At 39.2% G+C, this 23,867-nt stretch overlaps 1 protein-coding gene across 1 annotated transcript in view; it reads right to left on the minus strand.

Annotated features, from left to right (window-relative positions):
* LOC136261185 (uncharacterized) overlaps positions 1 to 23,867 on the minus strand; it is a 149,807-nt gene that overhangs the window by 102,893 nt on the left and 23,047 nt on the right. The window contains exons 10-15 of the mRNA XM_066055159.1: positions 22,414 to 22,728; positions 21,443 to 21,766; positions 18,670 to 18,993; positions 17,754 to 18,077; positions 16,235 to 16,555; positions 536 to 859 (exon numbers count right to left, since the gene is read on the minus strand). Coding sequence (XP_065911231.1) covers positions 536 to 859; positions 16,235 to 16,555; positions 17,754 to 18,077; positions 18,670 to 18,993; positions 21,443 to 21,766; positions 22,414 to 22,728 — 1,932 coding nt within the window. The remainder of the gene's footprint in view (positions 1 to 535; positions 860 to 16,234; positions 16,556 to 17,753; positions 18,078 to 18,669; positions 18,994 to 21,442; positions 21,767 to 22,413; positions 22,729 to 23,867) is intronic.

The following is a 23,867-nucleotide window of genomic DNA, read 5'->3' on the forward strand; positions in this document are numbered from 1 at the left end:
AAGACTTCAAGTGATATTTATACTATGTGGAAACAAAAAGAGTATAATATAGCTAGCTAGCTAGACAAAAAAAGTTAACAGACTAGCTATTTAAAAATTAAAAACTTTAAAAAGAAGTAGGTATTGGTATAATATACATGCTACAAAAAGTAAGGAAACAAGCTAAAAAATGTTACAGCTGAAATGAGAAATGATCCAGCAATAAAAAGTAAGGAAACAAGATTAGGAGACTACTTGCTAAAATGAGACACACTTTAATCCCTACTTTTGGCTAATTTGATGGTCTCATTCCAAGATGCTAGCCAATAGTAGGGATTAAAGTGTGTCTCGTTTTAGCAAGTAGTCATCTAATCTTGTTTCCTTACTTTTTGTTGCTGGATCATTTCTCATTTCAGCTGTAACATTTTTTAGCTTGTCTCCTTACTTTTGTAGCATGTATATTATACCAATCCCTACTTCTTTTTAAAGTTTTAATTTTTTAATACGTATAAGCATAAGCATACAACCACAACAATTTTTCACAAATAAAGCCTACCTTGGTATCCATTACATCTTACGCCAGCATCTTCATCATGATTACAAGATCTTGTCATGTTGATTCCAAAATTATCACAGCTAACCAGTGTTGATTCACTTCCAGAACATGCGACACTATCCAATAAGATGGGTCCTGATCCTTGACCAAAGGAAGCTGATCCAATAGCTGTTCCTGATGATCCAAATCCCAGTTGTCTACACACCACACCAGCATCAGTATCATCCCATCCATCATCACACACTGTACCCCATTCACCATTGTAGTTCACCTCCACTCTTCCTTCACTGTATAAAGTACCTCCCACAAGTCTTAAAATAAAATCTGAAACAAATGTTTAATTAATGTACAATGATTAAAGTGCTAATCACTACTAGCCCACAAACCAGCCTCAAACTATTAGGTAACAACAGTGTCCAAAATTCTTTCAGAACAGATAATAATTATCCACTCAAAAACAGCCAAGCTATAAAAAAAGAGTGCGGCCCTCAAAAGCCTGGGTGAAAAGTTGTGAAATCAAAGGAGGTGGCCAAGAAATGGCTGCAATGATGTTAATGCTAATAAATTTTAACAATGCACACAGCCATTATTAAAATTTTTTAGCATTAACATCATTGCAGCCATTTCTTGGCCACCACCTTTGATTTCACAACTTTTTTCACCCAGGCTTTAGAGGGCCACACTCCTTTTTTACAGCGTGGCTGTTTTTGAGTGGGTTTCACTTCTTTTTGTATTTTCAAAAACTAAATCCTGCACCTTTTTACTGGGATATTATTTCCAGGCTGTTGTATCACAAGTTTTGCTAGCATAGCACTTATTATGATGATTATGATTTTTTTATTTTTTTATTTATTTATAAGGCTTTTCAGCATGGGTACAACTACATACAGATACACTGGTTATACATTCATGAAAACAATATTAGTCCATGCTGAGGGTCCACTAGCAACCTGTGCTAGTGGCCTGAGTATGTTACAAAAATTAATTACTTAACTACAGTAAGTTACTTATTTATTTAATTATAAATCAATTAGTATGTAACTACAAGAGGTCAAAGTTCATGACAAGATGATTGCTGACACAGTTACCACACGGACAGAGATAGTGATATTTGTGTGGGTCAGTAGAATTGAAGTTTGTGATAAATGATTCCAGAGAAAAGATTTGATGCGTCTTTTGATGGTTTCTATAGGCAAACTTATATCAATGATTGGTAGGGAATTCCAAAGGCGACAGATTCGATTGAAATAAAAATGACGCTCTTTAGTAGTAAAGGATATGTTGTGGTGTAGCTTGACTGAATTGGATCTTGTAGTACTATGGGAGAATGAAATGTAGAGGTTGATATTGAAGCTTGGAGTGGGATGTTTCAGAGAGTTGACAAAAAAGATTATGTCTGATATTTCAAAGATGTACATTAATGGAAGCAAATTGAGTTTAGTCAGCCGTGTTTTGTAGTCTGAGGAGAAGTCTTGTAAAATATATTTAGTTGCCCTACGTTGGAGTTGTTCAATTTTGGAGATGTCTTTTAAGAGATGAGGTCGCCACACTGGTGCACAGTATAGGAGCTGCGATCTTACTAAGGATATATATAGTTTGAGCGTAACCGAAGGCACAATGGTTTTACAAAAGGTTCTACGTACAAGTCCCAGAGTCTTATAGGCTTTCTTTAGAATGTAGTCATGATGCTCGTTCCAATTGAGATTGTCACTAATCAGGACACCTAGGTCTTTATGCAAATGGGAAGTGTTTATAGGATTGCCATTGATGTTATAAGTGGATGTAAATTTACATTTAAACGACAGATGGGTACTTTTAGAGGAATGGAATGACAAAAGAGATGTTGTGCTCCAATTTGATAAGCAGTTTAAATCATGTTGTAAGAGCTGCATGTCGCTTGGTACTTTGATATGTTTAAAGTATTTTGTATCATCTGCAAAAAGAAAGATTTTACTGTAAGTGATGGCACAGGAGATATCATTCATGTAAATAATGAATAATAAAGGACCAAGTATACTACCTTGAGGTACTCCTGATTCAACAGGGAGAAGATTGGAATTACAGCCATTAATTGATACAAATTGAGACCTATTAGTAACATATGCCAGAAACCATGACCAAAGTTCACCGCCAATATCGTACATACGAAGTTTATGAAGTAGATGTGAATGAGAAATAGTATCAAAAGCCTTGGTGATATCCAGGTAAATGATATCCAGCTGATGACGAGAGGTAAAAAATGTCAGATAAAACTAAAAGGAGTTGTTGTACTGATGAATGATTCTGAATAAATCCAAACTGGGCAGGATTTATTCTGCTTGTAACATGTCCAATAATTTTATCATGCAGTATTCGTTCCAACACTTTAGAAGTATTACTGAGTAAGGATATCGGTCGGTAGTTGTTGATATGGGTAGGGTCACCAGATTTAAACACAGGAATTATTTTGTGAACTTTCCATTCACAAGGAAGATAACCAAATTTTAATGTCAAATTGAAAAGATAGTGAAGAGGTTTATAGAGGACCGAAGCACACTTGGAAAGTAGAATGGGTGGGATGCCGTCTGGGCCCATGGCCTTGGATGTGTCTAAGCTTACCAATGCTTCATAGACATCAGCTTCAGTGATTGTAATATGACAGAGTGATACAGGACAATAGGAGTTAAAAGAAGGCGGTAAATCAGTGGAAGTGTTATTAAAAATTGAGTAAAAGTAATTGTTGAAAGCATTGGCTTTATCATTATCACAGTCGAATGTCGTAGAATTGTGATACATAGTGGAGGGGATAGATTTGGATTTTGTAAACCCTCTGATATATTTGTAAATTTTGGGATTGTCAGATGTAGTGACTAAATTGGATTCATATGTCATTTTAGCATTGCTTGAAGCAGGTTTTGGGAGGTTTCCAGCTTATTTTTATTGTATTCAGTAGAGTTGTTGTTAAATTTATGTCTAAGTGAGCGTAGACAGTTGATGTGGTGTCTAATGTCGGAATTGAACCACACGGGCTGACTATTAGGTTTAATTGTAGTTATGGGAATAAAATGTGGTAGAGCATCTTTAATGGTGTTGCTAAGGTATGACCACACAAATTCAATATCTTCAGACATGAGACAAGGTGTGAAATCAGAGTTATATAAATAGTAACACAGGTCATTGTAGTTACCTTTAGAGTAATTTAGAAATGGTGTAGCCCTTTGGTCACTGTCATTGTTCAATGATGAATGAGAGTCAAAGGTTATGACAAAATGGTCTGATGGGATAGGTAAAGGAGGATCACAGTGTATTCTTAGATTCAAAATATTGTCAGGAGCATTGGTTAGGACTAGGTCAAGTATGTTACCAGCTATATGAGTAGGTTCATCTATCATTTGAACAAGGTTAAGGTCAAATACAACGTCACAGAAATTCGATGAAAAGGGGGATTGACCACATAGGGAATCCCAGTTGATATCTCCTAGATTGAAATCTCCCAGTAGAATTAAATGGCCAGTAAGATCCCTGAGGGTGTTAATGTAGCTCAGAAATTCTTGGCAATAATCGACCAATGAATCGGGAGGAATATATCCTAAGCAATACACAGTTGGTAAAGTAGATCCAATACTGATAGTTAGCATCTCTAGGTTGGTAGGGGATTGTAACACTTGATATGGTTTAGAAGATTTAACAGCAAACATTACTCCACCACCAAGAGTTTTGCGATCTTTCCGAATGATTGTATAGTTGTTAGGTAAAATTTCATTATCAAATATTTTTTCAGATAGCCAAGTCTCAGTTACTGCGATAATATCAGGAGAATTAGAGTATACATAGTTCTGAAACAAATCCATTTTATTGACTATACTACGAGTGTTCATTAAACATACATGATCTAGTCACTTGGGCTGGCTACTGGTAGCGGATGGGGGATCAGGAGATGCTAAGGTTATTAATGGTGTTTATTGATCCATAAGTTGTGAGGCAGCGACAGGTTGGTCTGTAGGGGCTTGAGGTAGACTGGTGGGACAGGTCTGAAAGACAGAGTTTTTGACTTGGCCATATAATTGGTTATTCACAAAGATGCTGTTGTTACGTATCCTGATGATACTTCGACTGTACCCTTTCTGTAACAATTCCCACCTTTCCTTCAGCAAGACTGCCTCCCTTGTCCTTTCCTCCGGAGACAGGTCAGGTTTTATAAAAACCGGAGTTGATAAGGATCTCTTGTTGGCTAGGACTTGGTTGACGTGAATAACACTACGGAATTTGACAAGAATAGGCCTTGGTCTTGGCGATTGTACTTTGAATTTTCCAAGTCGATAGCAGTCCACAATGGTCCCAGGGTCAGGAGTAACACCCAGTCCACTGAAGATCGATGACACAGAGTCAAAATCTTTTTGGAGACGAGCCGGTCTGATTGTATTAGTAGGACATTCTTCAATTCCGTATACCACAACATTAAATCTACGGTCATTTGATGAGTTCATATTGGAGGTTGAAGCCAAGGGCCTGCTACTGGCTGCAGATACTATGGCTCCCTTGTCAGTGTCGACTGATTTGATGATGATGATTGGCATGAGTCAGTCATACTAGTCTGCTCGCAAACCGCCTGGGGGAAAAACTAAGTTAATACTACAAATATACCACTGATCGATATGAAAATGGCTCTGATTTGATAAAATAGCTACTAGATTGAGCCTCAAAGTGTTGCAACAATAGTATGGTGCTAATGCTTTAATAAAGCGCACGTTTTGCTTTCGCTGAAATCATCTAATAGAACACACATAGAATGTTCTAGAACAATCTAAATTTTCTATTGGTAGATCAGTTTTACTTATTAAGCTAGAATTTTCATATATAAGGTAGAAATTAAGTGAAGTTATCAGCCAACATAGCAGTGGTTCAGTGGTTAAGGATGCAGGCATTAGGTATGGAGGTCCTTGGTTTGAACTCTGGTCATGATCAGTTCATTTTTTTTTCGACATTTTTTATGCACCTTTTTTTTCCCCCAGTGACTGCTCTATTAGAGTATCTTTATCCCGTGATTTTACACTTTCTCAGTTTTTGCTTTATAACTTTGTAGCTGTAAGTCTGTTGCTGTTCTAACCACCAAAAAGTGCTCCTACGATGATCAGCCTATGTACACACCAATTTTCAAGTTATTCCTCTACTCGGTTTATCCTGTAGCCGTGACAAAAGTTTCATCATTTTTTACGTGCTCATAACTCCTTGGATACTTAATAGTCCAGTCTCTTATGTCAAATTTTAGGCAATATTGTGATTTACCGGACCAAAGCTCAAAACTTGGTACATTTATTCCTTAGGATGTACAAAGTGATTTAGAAGGGGTGCCACCATGAACTCACCCGGCACCCCTTTGTATGACAGCTATTTTCAACAATCTGTAAAATTAAAATCCATCATATTTACTATATTGAATAACTTATGTTTTACTAAACACAAGTTTAATAATTCCTATTTGTGAGCACTCCATGACATCCCATTATAGTTTTATTGAAATATCATAAGTTTAGCGAAAATTAAAATCACTAAAATTTAAATATAGCTAATTTTGAGAATTTTCTATCAATAACCATATCTATATTTCCACTACTTTGGCCAATCACGGTACATCTGTTTACTGATCTCCTTGGGGAGCAAGCAAGGTCAACCTTATAGAATTAACAAGGTTTCAGAAAGCAATGATCGGAAAAATCTTTGGCTTTAATCTTTGCCAGCTTAATTATGATTATGTACAGTTGCTGATCATAGTTATCTATTAATAAGCTGAATGTGTACATACAGGTTTATTTATTAGCCAGTCTTCTATTAGCTCTATTTTGTTCAAGAAATACAATTCTCTAGATTTAATGTTAGTTTCATTAAAGCACAGATTTCAAATGCTTTACAAAACTCTACAGCGCATGTATATGGGGTAAGTTACTACTTGATGAAGAGTGTTGAATGTAAGTATTATGATGCTTATAATCCTGCAACTATGTGTACTGTAACAGGTAGAGACTATAAGAGTAAAAAGTAATGATCATTAACAATATGGGACAATGAGAAGGTTACACAGCTCTGAACGGACACTTAATCAGAGAATCTGTGTAGACTTTTAAAAAATCATTAGCACTACAATGGACTCACCATTAGCTGATTTTGTCACCTCTTGGAATCTGAATAATAGTTAGCTGGTTCTAAGCCTTAAAAATGCATCTCTCAGTTGGTTAAAAACATGAACTTACAAAAAGTTTTGCATATGACAATGATTATTTTTCGATACGGAGCCACCTCAGATTTGACCTTTGGTGACATTTACAGGAATTTAATATTCAAACACTGTCACTAAATCACATTTACATGATCTAAAATCCACAAAATTGGTTTCAAATTGAAGCTATTGTCCCAAAGGAAAAATAGTGGTTCGTGATTGAAGTTGCTGTAACTTTAGAACAGAGTATAAGCTATGTACAGACTTTCTGTAAAAACAGATTAATATTCTTCCCATGCACAAGCTTGAAATATGCACAGAACATGTTTACATTTCTAATAGGGTGTACTTAGAAACTTAGCACCTTAAATAGGCATTATACTTATCAATGAAAAACAGTATAATGGGGTACATATCTCTTATGATAGCAGGTTTATGTGTGAGGTTCAATTTGTGTGAATTTTGGCTAAATTTTAGATTAAACCATTTGGATTCTATTTTATATTGAATAGCCAAGACAATTGCTTGTGTTTTGTAGCTTACAATTATAGAATTTCTGATTTGCAAACATTTACATGTACTCACAAACATAGGTTCAGACAATATTGTACACATATTACTGGAAAATATGTCACATCACCCTATAGAAATGCAATAATTTAGTGCAACTAAAAATCTTTTTCCTTATGTTTATTATCAAAACTACCACAATGAAATCTCTGGAATCCTACATGTCTAGCTCTAATACAGAATGACAATCTGTAATTTGTTAGTGCAAGTTTTCTTATTTGGATTTAATATATGTGACTGGATTTGCGAAAGGAGTCTTCCACACACATCTAATTTACCACACAACTTTGACGACTCATAACTTCAGAATAAAAAGGCTATTGACTAGAAATTAGGTCAGTATTGAGCCCCCATACAGCTTAGTTAATGGAACAAATTTAAAATAATATGTTTCTTTACCACTATGTTATGGTCTTCCAAGTTCATAGAATTGGATATGTGTGGAATTTCGAAAACCCGCTCACATATAGTTACTATGTACTATCAATAGGGCTGCATGACAGCTCCTTGTACTACTTAATCATGACACGCCAACATAATCCTTGACATACTATACAGCAACAATTAAGGGTGCACACAGAATGTGGTAGTGTCACTGTGACAAGTCAACAGTTGAAGTTAAGGAGAAGGGTGATAACTAAAATATTGCATGCTTGAGTGTACTGGGTATCCCATAGGCATTATCACCGTTTTAGCAATGTGATTTGGACAAGCAGTGTTTTACTATATGAGTAATATGACGTATGTATGCTACTGTACATTTCTTGAATGTATACAGAAGTGGTCTCCTAGTACAGGTAGCCATAGGTTCCACTGTACATGCAGTTGTGAATAATACCATATATCCAACTCAGGCTCTAATAATAATTTCGGAAATGCAATCTGTATAGGGCTACTTTTGCTCTTATAACTTAGTGCAAGCTATGGACTTTCTTTAAATGTTAATGTTCTCTTTAGAGCAAGAGTATTAAGTTGAAACTAAGCTAGTGTATACTGAATTGTGTATGGGTAAAAAAACTGACTAATTTTAGGCAATAAATTGGGTGTAAGGTCACCAAAGGTCAAATCAGAGATGGTGTGGCTCTCTATTTAAAAACTAGCTTTTAAAGAAATAAACTATGTGGTAAGTTTCCTACTTTTTCCAAAAGTGCACTTAGAATCATAGCTAAAGTACATTTTACTAGTAAGTAGAAATGAGTGTAATTCTGGAACCCAGGAGGTGAAGTATCCGGTAAACAGGTGGTGCTCTGTGTGCAGAACTTAGCCATTGTAGTGGACATGGCTTTCAATGGAAATAAGTAACAAGGTAATATTTGACAGTTCTCCATGGATAACCGTGTTCAAATTTTAGCGATTTTAATTTTTGCTAAATGTATAGTTTTGTTTAAGCTATGTATCTTTATACAGAGCCATAATATTTTAATGAATCTGATTATGAGATATTATGGACTGCTCACTCAAAATTAAAATTGGGAATGTATTAAGGACTTATTCAATAGGAGGTTTTAATTTCGCGGATTGCCCAACATAGCTGTCGTACAAAGGGGTGCAGGGTAAGTTCATGGTGGCACCCCTTCTGAAATCACTCTGTATACCCTAAGAAGTCACTGTACCAAATTTGGTGCTTTGGTCCAGTAAATCACGATCAAAACCATAAGGAACTAGACTATAACAGATTCATAGCAAACTTGGTATGCGAATGTACCTTTATACACTCTTTACTTGTGCTAAATATCGATACAATGGAGTTACAAGTTTGTGTTTTATAGCAATTTTTGCAAAGTGTGCGAAAAGAAATCAAAACCCCCGTAGCCCCCCTACAGTGAAGGAAAAAAAAATGAAATTAAAATGAAACTTTGGCCACTCATATCTCAGAAATGGCTGGGGAGATTTCCTTCAAATTTGGTATGTGGCATGGCCTACCTGGCGGACACCTCTGAAGGGAAACTGGTTCCAATCGGATAAGGGATCATGGAGCTACAAAGGTGTGAAAATCAGGTATTCTTTCTTCCTGTAAATATACTCACGGTGTGGTGCGCCGGCTTCTTGGGCCGCACGACACACTACCGTGTGTCTTGATGTACAAATGTATTAAACCTCATGCCAATGTAGGGATTTTTCCACCGAGTTATGCTTTAATACCATCATTCATCTCTTATTTCACTAGTTTGTATTGCATGGATCCCTACTTCTTAATAATTTTTAATATACTAGTTTATTTGTTTACAGAAGACCAGCCTGATTGAAGATAAAAAGAAAGACAAGGTGCAGAGGGCACACACTCATTGGAACCCTAAAAGGCACATTCCACTAGTGAGTTTGCTATTGTGGCGTAAAATGGTGGCCTTGTGCTGCTTCGTTCAGCCTCCAGCCTTGCGATTGTTATTAGGCAGGCAGGTGGGCAGGCAGGCAGGCAGGCAGGCAGGCAGGCAGGCAGGCAGGCAGGCAGGCAGGTGGGCAGGCAGGGAGGCCTGCAGGCAGGGAGGCCGGTGGGAAGGCAGGCAGGTAGATGGGCAGGCTGGCGAGCAGGCAGGCCAGCAGGCAGGCAGGCTGGTGGGCGGGCGGGCGGGCGGGCAGGCAGGCAGGCAGGCAGGCAGTAGGAAAAAACTTTGAGCTTATGTGATTTTTAAAAATTCTATATCCAGCCGTCTGTAAGTGTTTTCTTGATTTTAATGCTGTGTTTGATATTAGATGGACTAGCACTATTATGTAAAGGTGATTTTCATCCTGTAAGATGTTTCTAGGATGATTTTAAAGGTGGAATTTTAGATGGCACACATCATTTTTGGGTATTCTTACTTAAACAGTACTACCACACTGTTTGATTCACTGAAGTTTGCTTTGATAGTTACCATTTAGCTTTCTTCAAGTTGTTGTGTGATAGGGTGGTATATACTGCATATGTTGCACTGATCAGAGTGTATGTACAGCCAATTGTGTCTGTGTCTTGGAAAACCAGTCTTATCACCTATTTAAAAATATCTAGAAATACGGATCTGTTTAGTGTGCTGTAGCTTGCTAATGGATGCAGCAACGTGCCCCAACGTTTCAACTGTTTTTCACCAATTTCTTATCTTCCAGAGTATCCATTGCACACAAGTAGTCAACAGCTAAGTTTCACTCCATTTTAGATAGTTTTTAACTCCATGTTGACTGTATCAGGCAAGCTTTAATAGAGGATGGAGGCAAGCTGCAAGAGACAGAACACTTATACAATATATAGGCACTACGCACACACGTGACTATTGCACACACACGCCCACTTGTATCACACCTGATAGTGTTGCAAGATTGCATATGTTTGATTGGATATAATCACGTGATCATCCTTAAGGCCTCATGTTCCGCTTCTTGACTGTTCTCTACATGGCGCTGCGAGCAGCCACGTTCTAGCGTGGGTAACCTATCTAACCCTCGGAGCAAATCCCTGGTGCCGGTGTGAGGCACCCGTAAAGGTGACGCCATATTGTTACACAGTCTTTCTCCCTTGTGTTTTCTTCCTAGCGGGCCAGATGCCTTATGTATTCCGACTGAGCGACCTACCAAAGTTGGACCTCGACGTGGATCACGGCACCGACTTCACAGCGTGGACAGCCCAATGGACCTCCTACTCAACCCTATCCGGACTGAGTGAAGAACCAGCAGCCACCAAGGTACAGGCATTAACTTTGTGTTTTTCTCGCGAAACACTCACGGTGGTAGATAACCTTGGCCTTACAACGGAGGAGCGAAACGACTCCAGCGCAATTATAGCTGCCCTTAAACGGCATGTTGAAGGCCACATTAATGAGTCCATGGAACGCCGTCGACTGCGTCGCTGCATGCAGCAGCCAGGGGAAAGTTTTGACGATTACCTGGTTTCCTGCGAGAACTGGTGAAAACCTGCAATTTCTGTTCCGCGGCATGCTCTCAGAAGAGCATCAGGGACCAGATTATCGAAGGGCTCATAGACGGTGACACAGTGGAACACCTGCTCCGGCAGCAAGACCTTACCCTCGACAATGCCATTGCCATATGTCGTGCCCAAGAAGCTGCTAAAAAGTAGCGCAAGGATATCTCCGACAACCCTGTGTTGACCATCCAGCGCATCACCAAGCAGCACGCGCACTACAAGTCACCCAAGCCAGTCAGTCAGTCCTCAAGTCTTGCCCAGGGTGCGGTGCCCAAGCACACCAAGGCGGGCGAGTACAATGTCCGGCATTCAAGCAGACCTGCCGTTTCTGCCTCAAGGTTGGCCACTTTGCCAGAGCCTGCCACAGTCGGCAGCCACCACAGAAACATCCACGGCAGAAGTACCCAGCTGCCAAAGCCATTACAGCCGAGGAAGATGAAGTGGATCAGGAGACCACATCAATGACTGTCCTCAGTGTCAAGCAAGTGGCAACCATCGACCCCGCACCAACCATCATGGTAGAGGTCAGTACAATCCACGGATCCGTTCGTACTGCGATACTCCCAGACTCAGGTGCTGATATCTCAGCTGCTGGAGAGAATATCCTACCGCCCCTGAATGAGTACAAAGAGAACCTCTTACCATCAGAGTTTAGACCCCGAGTAGCCAATGGCCAGAGAATGTGCCCCATAGGAAAGATGTGTATCCACTTCCAACTTGCAGGTAAAGAACATAAAGAAGACATGTACATCTTCCCAACCTTGGATGGAGTCATCATGTCTTGGAAGGCCGCTAAGGCTCTACACGTCCTGCCCCCGCACTACCCGCTCCCGTCCCCCTCAACAGCTCCCCCCTCGTCCCCAAGTATCAAAGCCACCACCCTCCCTCATGCCCCACCGTCGGTGGACGCCCTGAAAAGAGAGTTTCCAACAGTTTTTGATGGGAAAATTCGAACCATGGAAGGGGAACAATTCCACATATTACTGTCGGCCAATACAAGGCCCTTCTGCGTAAGCACACCACGATCTGTTCCCTTCGCCTATCGCGACAAGCTGAAGGCCGAACTCGAGTTGTTGCAGTCAGAACACATTATCGCACCAGTCACAGAAGCCACCGAATGGTGTGCACCAATTGTGGTTGCCCCAAAGAAATATTCAGACAAAATCCGTATGTGTGTCGACCTATCCCACCTTAACCGTTTCGTCGTCCGCGAACGATACCAATCACTTACCCCAGCTCAGGCCGTGGCTGACATCGCCGCTAGCGATGCCAAATTCTTTACAGTCATCGATGCCCTCAAAGGGTACCACCAGTGCCCCCTTGATGAACAAAGCCAACCCTTGACAACGTTTATAACCCCATTTGGGAGGTTTAAGTACCTTCGAGCACCCTACGGGGTCTCCTCGATATCGGAGCATTACAACCGCCGCATGAGAGAAGCCTTTAAAGGCTTGTCAGGGTTTAGGTGCGTGGTGGACGATTTTGTAATATATGACGGCGACCTTAGCAACCATGTCACACACGTGAAACAATTCTTGAAATGCTGCGCTGACAACAACATTGCACTGAACCTGGAGAAGACAGGTTTTTTCAAACCAAGACCACCTTTGCCGGCTTCTTGCTATCTGAGGAGGGTTACCAAATTGACCCATCCATCACATCAGCAATATCAAACTACCCCGTTCCAACCAACCGTACCGAGCTCCACTCCTTCGTCGGATTAATTAACCAATTATCATCCAGCACTAACTTGGTTGCCTCACTCCTGGCCCCATTTCGACTGCTTTTAAGCACGTAAAACAAGTTCGTGTGGATGCCCAGCCATGACGCAGCGTTCTTGGAGGCCAAAAAGTCCCTAACAACACAGCCAGCCCTCTCTTTCTTTGACCTCACCAAGCCAACCCGTTTTAGCACTGATGCCAGCCGGCAGGGACTGGGGTATATACTCCAACAGCAGCATGGAGAAAATTGGTCCTTAGTTCAGGCAGGCTCTAGGTTCCTGTCCGATGCTGAATCCCGCTATGCCATTATAGAACTGGAGTTACTCGCAGTCGCGTGGGCTGTGGCAAAATGCAACATGTTCTTAGCAGGCCTTCAACAATTCTCAGTGGTAACTGACCACAATCCCTTAGTCCCTATACTTAATACCAAGAGATTGGACGAGATTGAGAACCCCAGACTCCAACGCCTTAAGTCTCGCTTGATGGCGTACAACCTCACAGCTAAATGGATTAAAGGCAAAAGCAACAGTGCCCCTGATGCCCTCTCACGTAACCCAGTCTCCAACCCCCAGTTGGATGACGCACTTGCAGAATTTGACCATCAACACCACCCAGAACCGTCAATCACAGAACTTAGAGCAGGTACTAGTGCTGGACGTGACAACATCCGGCTTCAAGATTTACGCGAGACAGCGGCCCATGACCCTGCCTACCAACAGCTGAAACATACAATCACCCATGGCTTCCCAGATCACCGTAGCCAGCTGCCGGAGTCTTGCCGGTGCTTTTGGAGTGCACGTGAGCACCTTTCAGTGGATGATGGGTTGATTGCCTATGGCTGTCGCCTGTTGATCCCAGCCTCAATGCGCCGCCAGGTGTTAATCAGCCTCCATGAGTCCCATCAGGGATCAGTATGGACGAAGGAGCGAGCTAGGTTATCCATTTATTGGCCTGGAATCGATAACGATATCGATAATGTTGTGCTCTCATGCAAAATGTGTCAAGACCGGCTTCCATCGAATAACAAGGAATACATCATGTCCAAACCCAGACCCGCAAGACCGTTCCAGGAGATTGCAATGGACTTCTGTAGCTACGGGGGCCAGCAGTTTCTCATCATAGTAGATTGCTGTACCGACTGGCCTGACATTATCCCGATGCAGCTCAACACATCCATACAGCGCTTAACCCAAGCTTTAACTCAAGCCTTTTGTTGTACAGCTGTTCCAGACATCGTGTGGTCTGATGGTGGCCCCCAGTTCACATCCAACCTCTTCAGTAAATTTTCCAAACATTGGGGGTTTGCCCATAAGACCTCGTCCCCACATTACCCACAGAGTAATGGAAAAGTTGAGGCTATGGTGAAGTGTATGAAGAAATTAATCGCCACCTCTTGGGGGAGGAGATCTTTGAACACTGATGTGATATGCCGCGCATTACTGCAATACAGGAATACACCATCCCGCAGAGATGGACAGTCCCCTGCGCAAAAGCTATACGGTAGACCCATACAGGATACACTATCAGCGCACCGACGTTCCTTTGCGCCAGAGTGGCAACGAAACGTGGCAGACGCAGAGAAACAAGCAACTCACACCTTAGAACAATCAGAGAGATGCTACAATGCGCACGCTCGAAACTTGCCTGACATCCAGTTGGGATCAAACGTCGCCCTTCAAAACCAGAGGACAAAGCTCTGGGACATATACGGTACAGTAGTTCACATTAGTCCCTATCGTCGATACTCGATCAAGACCCAGGGTGGACGTGTACTGGTACGTAACCGAAGATTCCTAAGACGTCGCACTCCAGCATCTCTGGATGCATCTGAGAGGAACCCACACCAGCTAGATGTCTCCCTACCACACGAAGAACCTAATTCAACAGGACGCAACCGTCACGAACCATCCCAGGATCAGACAGCAGACATGCGTCAATCAGACCGGCCGCACAGACCACCGAAACGCCTGATAGAAGACCCTACTTGGCACTAATATCAGCATGTGTGACTATCCAGCCACACCATGCTTGGTGGGGGGATGCAAGAGACAGAACACTTATACAATATATAGGCACTACGCACACACGTGACTATTGCACACACACGCCCACTTGTATCACACCTGATAGTGTTGTAAGATTGCGTATGTTTGATTGGATATAATCACGTGATCATCCTTAAGGCCTCGTGTTCCGCTTCTTGACTGTTCTCTACACAAGCTTACAAAATGAAAGAGGAATCACTACACTGTATGGGGTGGATTTGGCAAAAAATATAAGCCATTCAGGTCTCAAAACTGGCTAACATGAAAGGACAGGTATGTGTTTTTATTCAACACCATGAAGCTGTACAGTGTTGAGGCCCCAGACCACTTGCATGGCTCACCACTAGGTTTTGCAGCCAGAAAATGCAGACCACTCAAGCCTAGCTGACTTTTACAATGAAACTTGATAGAGCATTCATGTAGCAATGTGTTCATGGCAAAAAACCAAACCTGCTGTCATTAGTAATAAAACTGGTTGACCAGTTTTCCCATATCTAGTTGCAGTAATTGTGAAATAAATGCAATGGCCAAGAATTGTTGTAATGATGCTTATATCAACCAGTTATAATAATAAGATCATGGCAGCAGCAACTCAGTGGCTAGGGCTGTGGAGTTGTTTACATTTGATCCAGAGCAACTTACTTCAAATTTATATTTCTAGACCCTCCTTATTTTGTATGACTGTTTTATTAGAGCATCGTGATCTTGCAGTGCTACACATTCTTTGCAAACCATAAATTATTGTCCTATTTCTATGGAATTACAAAAGGATAATGACCAATCTACTCAGTGTACTTCCATAAGAGATTTACCCTAAAAGGAATGACCCTATAATTTGTAGAAAATCACTCATGTAGCTAGTCATACAAAAATTATAATATACATATACATAGTTTAACATGCTGGCATAACTCGCCATGGATCAGACAAAGGTTATTAGAGTGATGCATAAAAGAGGTGGTGGAAGCAGAAGATAAACACCAATACAAAGCAAATAAACAAGCTTTGAAGGCATGTATCCTGATTTTAGGATAGAAGGTGCCACACCCCAAGGGAATGCATAAAGCAGAAATTGGACATTTTCTAGTTACAATGTTTTTAGCATGACTAACAACAAAAATGTATTTCTTGTACACACGTGTTTGTCACGTTCACACACCGGTATCTCCTGTTTGCATGACACACCATTGTACATCTTACTACCAAGAGTTCATAATTTGTATGCCATACAAATATTATGAACTCTTGTTACTACTGTGTATGCATTTTGTTACACACCTGTTACTGTAATACATCTCACTCCAGCATCTTCACTATGACTACAAGATCTTGTGATGCCAACTCCAAGATGACCACAACTGGCCAGTGTTAGTTCAGTACCAGAACATTTCACACTGTCCAGCCAAATTGGTCCAGATCCTTGACCAAAGGAAGCTGAAAGAGCTGCTCTCCCATACAAATACCCCAATTGTCTACATACTACACCAGCATCAGTATCATCCCATCCATCATCACACACTGTACCCCATTCACCATTGTAGTTCACCTCCACTCTACCTTGATTAAATGAATTACCTCCTGCCAAGCTGATAATAACATCTAAATAAAAACAAATAACTATGTTTAATTTTGTTAATTCAACCGCATATCTTCAGCAGGGTACACATAATAGTTACAACACAGTGGAAAAATGATGTTCATGCAAGGCCAGAAGAAAGCAAAGTTACATGTGGTGGCTGTCAATTAGGAAGTATCCCTATAACTATGAGTCATTACCTGTACTGTAGTGTGCAAAGCAGAATAAAATTATACCATGTTTCTGTCAAATTAGTGTAGGTGCTTGATTGTTCTATTAGAGTATTTTAAACACGTGCATGCACACTCAAAACACTATTCACTACTATTCTTCAAATTACGACTATTTGCTTTTAGTCTGCGGTCATAGAAAGTGAGTATGTATTGCCACAATTCATAGCGGAGGCTGTTTGAAGTGATCACACAAGGCTAGTGTGTACATGTAGTACATATAGTATCAAAAATGGTGACCAACAAATGGTTACATTGCACGATGAAGATGACATGCAGTGTTGATTTTAGTCTACCACCTCTGATACCCCAACGTAGCCTTCACCACAAAAACCCAATTTCTGACTTATGACCAACATCTATAGGTGGGAAATTATTAATTGTAAGCATCACAAATGAGCATAATTAAATAATTTCAGTCATTGATTTAAGCATGGTCTTAAAACAATCTACAGAGCAATCACAAGGGGTAATTTGTTCCATTTGCTGATTGATCTTCTAAACTTGTAGGGGTTTACAGTGATTGCAAACATTTCAAATTTGATGCTGTTTCATTATTACAATATTATACTTGTCTGTGGCATACCTGCACCAACTCTTCCTTTATAGCCACATGATATACTACTCTGTGTTTTGATTAATTCATTGAACACCAGGTAATCAGTCTTATTGACCACACAACATCCTGCCATTACTCTTGATATTTTATTAAATGTTGCAGTTACTACATTATTATCCTTATAATAGTGTGTAGCTCAGTGAAGTTTTGACAGATGAAATATTGCTCATTTGTCAAAATTTCACTTTGCAAAAAACTATAGGATCAAACATAACTGATACCAATTAAAGATAACCAGTGCTGTGTAGTAGACTAATCTAAGTCTAAAACACATTTTCAGTAGAGTGCTTAGCACCCTATCTTTATGTAGAAAGAAATCACTCTGGCAGGAAAGGATTAGACGATTAGCTGTTGTCGATGAAATTGACTTACATTGTGTTTCACTACATCTCACTCCAGCATCTTCACTATGATTACAAGATCTTGTAACACCAACTCCAAGATGACCACAACTGGCCAGTGTTGATTCATTACCAGAACATGTCACACTATCCAATAAGATGGGTCCTGATCCTTGACCAAAGGAAGCTGATCCAATGGCTGTTCCTGATGATCCAAATCCCAGTTGTCTACACACCACACCAGCATCAGTATCATCCCATCCATCATCACACACTGTACCCCATTCACCATTGTAGTTCACCTCCACTCTACCTTCATTGTGCAAAATTCCTCCTACCAATCTGACTAAAGTACCTACACACAAACACAACCTTGGTTAACACAAAGTGACAAATCAAAGATTATTACGTGCATTGAGCACTGATACTGACTATTAAAGGTAAACTTGGGTTTGTACAGGGTATATTGAGTGTTTGATACTCTCTCTCTCTTAATATATTATCAACTCTTGTTATTAGTAGTTTGTACAGTAGTCCACACTTATATTGCAAGCTTTAGGAAGATGGCAATCACTGATATTAATACTTTCCTAGGGAAAATCCTAACAAGAACCTTATTATTAGATTGACTACACTCATTACATGACAGCCAGAACCTGCTTTCAGCAAGACATTTTTGACCTCACCATGTCTTCTTAAATGCTAAATGCTTCACTGTTACTAGTACCATAAGTCATCAGTAGTATATAATGTGCCTATATCTTCTCAAAAATTATAAAAAATGGGATAAAGGAACTGCTAGGCTTATTGTCTACTATAAAGTGATGCCTAATTCTTATTACAATCATTCAGCCAGCATTTAATACATTTCTTTTTAAGACAACAGTTGCATCTGGCCTCTGGTCAGCTTTGCAGGATGATGATTATCAGTGTTGTGAATTACAAACCTTGAGCAAGAGTACATCTTACACCTGCATCTTCACTATGACTACAAGATCTTGTAATATTAACTCCAAGATGACCACAACTGGCCAGTGTTGATTCATTGCCAGAACATGTCACACTATCCAATAAGATGGGTCCTGATCCTTGACCAAAACTAGCTGAATACACTGCTGTTCCTGATGATCCAAATCCCAGTTGTCTACACACTACACCAGCATCAGTATCATCCCATTCATCATCACAAACTGTACCCCATTCACCATTGTAGTTCACCTCCACTCTACCTTCATTGTGTGAACTTCCTCCCTCTAGTCTTAGGGTAATATCTACAAAAATATGACTGATAGGCTATGCACTATACTCTTACAATAAAACATACTGCCATTGCAAATAGACAATTTGACTGACGGTATGCTCAAAATCAGACACACGGTAGTGTGTTGTGCAGCCAAAAAAGCCGGCATGCCACACTGTGAATATATTGAAGGAAGATAAAAAATGGGATTGCCAAGCATATGTAACTCCATACTCACTTCTCGAATTAGAATCATTTTTTTGTATTGCAAATACCCTCCACCTTCACCACTTCAGATACCAAATTTGAGCAAGATTGCCGTAAAACCTCAAAATTTGGCTTAATGTCTTCTTCATTTAGGGAGCTTGGGGACTTTGATTATTATTTTCACACACTTTATAAAACCATTATAAAATGCAAATGCGTAGCTCAGTTTTCTCGAACATTAGACAACTTTAAGAATGTATTGCAAAAAAATCACATATCAAGTTTACTGCAAATCTGATAAATGGTCATAGAGCTATATATGTATGATTATTTACATTAAAAAGGCTGACATATTGTCATGTCTACAGTGTAGACCGCTTTTGGGAATATCTTAAAGTCAGTATGCATATAGGCAATTAGTTATAAACCTAGTGCAAAATAGCGGGGTCAATACTCTATAATAGAAAGATAATAGAAAAATGCACAAAAATGTAGGAACAAGTTGTCCAGGGTTTGATAGAGATGCATTGAACCACTGTTGCTAGCTGATCAACTCATCTTATTTTTACCCTATATAAATTGAAATTCTAGTACAATATAGCCAATGGAAAATCTAGATTGTCATCATGATAATATTGTTAGCAAAACTTGTGATGCAAAAGGTTGGATGTCACATTCTAGGTGCAGAATTTGCTTTGTTAAAGGATGAGAAACTGCAAGTTACCATGTTTACATGGTACTCTAATAGAACAGTCACTGCAAAATATTCTAATAGTACAATCATGCAATATACTTAAAAGACTAGTGCAAATACCAACACTGTAATATAGCCATAGCCATGAACAAGCAAGCACACAATTATCAGTACACATATTGGTATCAGATTGGTAGGTATTTTCTGTATTGGTAGAGCACTACTTTGTCTTATATGATCATCGTTGTATCTGTAGATAAGAAGAAATTTGCAATCTAATTTGAGAAAACCATTGATGTACACACATCAATAGTCAGTAGATTGTGAGATATGTGAATTAAAGCATTTCAATCCAGTATAGCTTAGAAAGGTCAAAATCTCCGAATTTGAAATTTTCACTGTGAATGCAGTCAACCATACTACTTTAATCCACAGCAAGCTAACCTTCTTAGCAAAACCCTGCCCAGTTCTCACAAGCTAGCATTTTAAGTTCAAGAATATTTGTGAAATTATGCATGCTACAGATAAAAACTATATACACAAGCTATTAATCAGGAAAGCCTACAGACCATATTTTTCAGCAGCTCATGGAGAGTATACAAAACTCTTTGTTTTGTTTCTGTAGCATATGATGCAATAGATGTAAACAAGATCATCATCACTTCTTCAACAAAACTGCCTTCATCCAACAGAACTAAAACTATACTTCCATTGATTTGCCAATCCATGTTGTAAGCAAACTCCCAACACTGTAGTAGACTGGAATTAAGTTTGGCTGCAAATGTAAGTGCCTGTAGTTTATTTTAATATAATTGCTGTATAAGTCCATTTCCATTTCCTTGCTTCTCTTACTGTCTATATATAGTACTATAATTCTAAAACTAATAACCACAGTAAGCTGAACTTTGGTGATCCATTTCTTGGACACTATAGATAATTCTGAGAAAATAAAAATAATTTTGAAAGTTGTATGAACTAGGTGAGTTTTTGCACATTTAAAAGCATTTAGGGACCATGTGAGTGAATATTTGATTTTAAGTACACACTAAGGCATTGCAACAGTTATTTCTCACAGATTATCATGCATTACATTAGTCACCATTTCGACTTCCATACCATAATAGTTGTGAATTTAGGAATTTTAAATGGGGTATCTGAAAATTAATATAGTGTGGACATTCGTTTAGAAAATTTAGAGATTCAAGAAGCTCTGAGATTTGATTTTAGGATTTGGTTAGCAGTAATGATAAGTCCAATACTTTAAACTGTTAACAAAAAGACACATAATTTCAGGATAAAAAGTTGTAACTACTAAACTGTATCTTTGATTGCTCTATTAGAGTAGTTACTTGACTGTTCTACTACAGTATCTCAATCATTTTTATTGCAATGGAATATAATTGATTACTATGATAAAAATTATTAATACAGCAATAACGATAATTATAAAGCTAGTTAGCTAGAGTGCCACTGAGTTAATATTGAAAGGGGGGTTTCTGTTGAAACCACAGAAACCCACTTAGATTTGCCACTGCATAATGCTGTTAGCAATAGCTATTATTCTGCTTTTAAATTTTACCTTGTAATCCACTACATCTCACTCCAGCATCTTTACTATGGCTACAAGAACTTGTAACATTAACTCCAAGATGACCACAACTGGCCAGTGTTGATTCATTACCAGAACATGTCACACTATCCAATAAGATGGGTCCTGATCCTTGACCAAAGGAAGCTGATCCAATGGCTGTTCCTGATGATCCAAATCCCAGTTGTCTACACACCACACCAGCGTCAGTATCATCCCATCCATCATCACACACTGTACCCCATTCACCATTGTAGTTCACCTCCACTCTACCTTCATTGTGTGAACTACCTCCTACTAATCTGATTAAAGGTCCTAAATATGGGATGATTAACGGTACAGTTCATGTACTAAACAGAACAACAAAAACAACATAATTATATATGTAGTAGACCCCTTTGTCATAAACAATCTCTTTATACAGGAATGCTGAGAAACAAATTTATTGTAGTTTTAAATGTAACATAGACCTCACATTGTGTAATTCTCTATAACATTTGTGTGTGTATTGTGTTGATGAATGTGAATGTGTGGTCCACATGCATGTAGTATGATCGTGCATGTGAGTGCTTGCACGTGTACATGAGTGTACATGAGTGTGTGTGTGAATGTGTATGACTATGTGAGTGTATGCGTGTGCGCGTGCATGTGTATGCGTGTGCATGCGTGTGTGTAACTGCAATGCATGTACACATAGATATGGACAAGTGATCAATATTAATTTTTAACTTTTGCAGGGAGACTTTGTAAGTGTGCTGTGCTTGAGTATCTGATAGTATCATATCAGAAATGATTTCAAACTATATAATATCATTTCTCTAAGGAAAACAGAGTTCATGAATGCTATATAAAGCTTTCTTGAATCAACACAACAGAAGTAGATACATATTGTGATGTTTGCAGTAACATAAAACCATAATAATTAAACCCAAAGCATGTCTAATATGTGCACATGCACTAACTTGATGGTTGGTGACATAAAACTCCAACATCCTCAACATGACTACAGTCATGATTACCAAATCCATTATGAGAACAAGCTAACAGGTTAGTCTGACCACTATCACACTGAACATTATCCATTAGTATTGGTCCTGTTCCAGCTGGTACATTCAAGTCTACCAATCCACTAGTTCCTAATCCTAATTGTCGACACACTAATTGTGCAATAGTGTTGTCCCAGTTATCATCACACACTGTACCCCATACTCCATTCCTGTATATCTCTACTCTACCTGAGTATGAATCATCTCCATCAACCAGTCTGATAGGGAGGGCTACAGTAGGAGTGAACAGTGACAAGCAAGTCAAGCATCACATCATGCATATAATAAATCATGTCCTCTACAAGTTACATTATAACTATGAAGCACACACACACACACACCACACACATTTGAAAACATGCACGTAAACACACACACACACACACACACACACACACACTAGACAAACATTGTTCAAACATTTTGTTTCCACACACAACACAAGTAGTATTTCAGTTTACATCATATACTAAACATTGATAAACACTGTATTGTTTGGCTAAAATTTCCATGGCAAATAATAGTCTTATGTAAGGTGAAACAATGGTCATATAAGTCAATAGCAACAACCCTGTATGTCTAGCTGGCACTAAAGATTGTTGTCATAAGAACGTCTGCAGATCAAAGTGATTATCAACGAAGATGTGACAGATAGTATACCAATCCTATATACATTTATTACTATGACAACTAGCTAGACTACTGCTTTAGTGAAATGGTTTAGATTACTTTTCACGAAGTTCACTACATGGTGTGGTTACAATTACTGCAGTGATATCATTCAAGTACAAAATCACAGTTTTCAGTATAGTGTGACTCAGTATCATGTTTTTGCCAGCAACAAAACCACCATGATATAACACATCTATATAAGAAATGAAATTTTTTGGGGTAAATTTTAATGGTCTGAGGTTTATAATAACACCAAATAGAGACAAGTTTTCTACCTAGATGGCTTCAATAACATGTACAACCTAATAAACTATGCAAAGAGACCACATGGTAATGATGTGGCAAGGGAAGCCAGAGATTAGGTTCATTAAAGGGATTTCTGGTTGTGAAGTAATCTGTCAAATTAATTTATGTTGACAGCCAAGTGATGCATACTTCAGCTCCACTCTTAAAAGTGCTCTAAGAAAAGGGCTTTCCCCATGCCATAATAGTTATGTGTGACATGAGCTTCTATGTACCATATCTATAGAAAGAATGGTACCAGACATGAGCTATATTTTGCATGGCAAAAAGATTAACTACAACTAAGCAAGTAGATATTCACTCAGTTTTCTCTGCAGCGAGGACAGTATGTAAAGTCAGCCTAGAATCAGTCCACTTACTAAACTGTTGGAGGCATGTTACAAATATTACAGATA

This window comes from Dysidea avara, chromosome 7 (assembly GCF_963678975.1).
Source record: "Dysidea avara chromosome 7, odDysAvar1.4, whole genome shotgun sequence".
NCBI lineage: Eukaryota > Metazoa > Porifera > Demospongiae > Dictyoceratida > Dysideidae > Dysidea > Dysidea avara.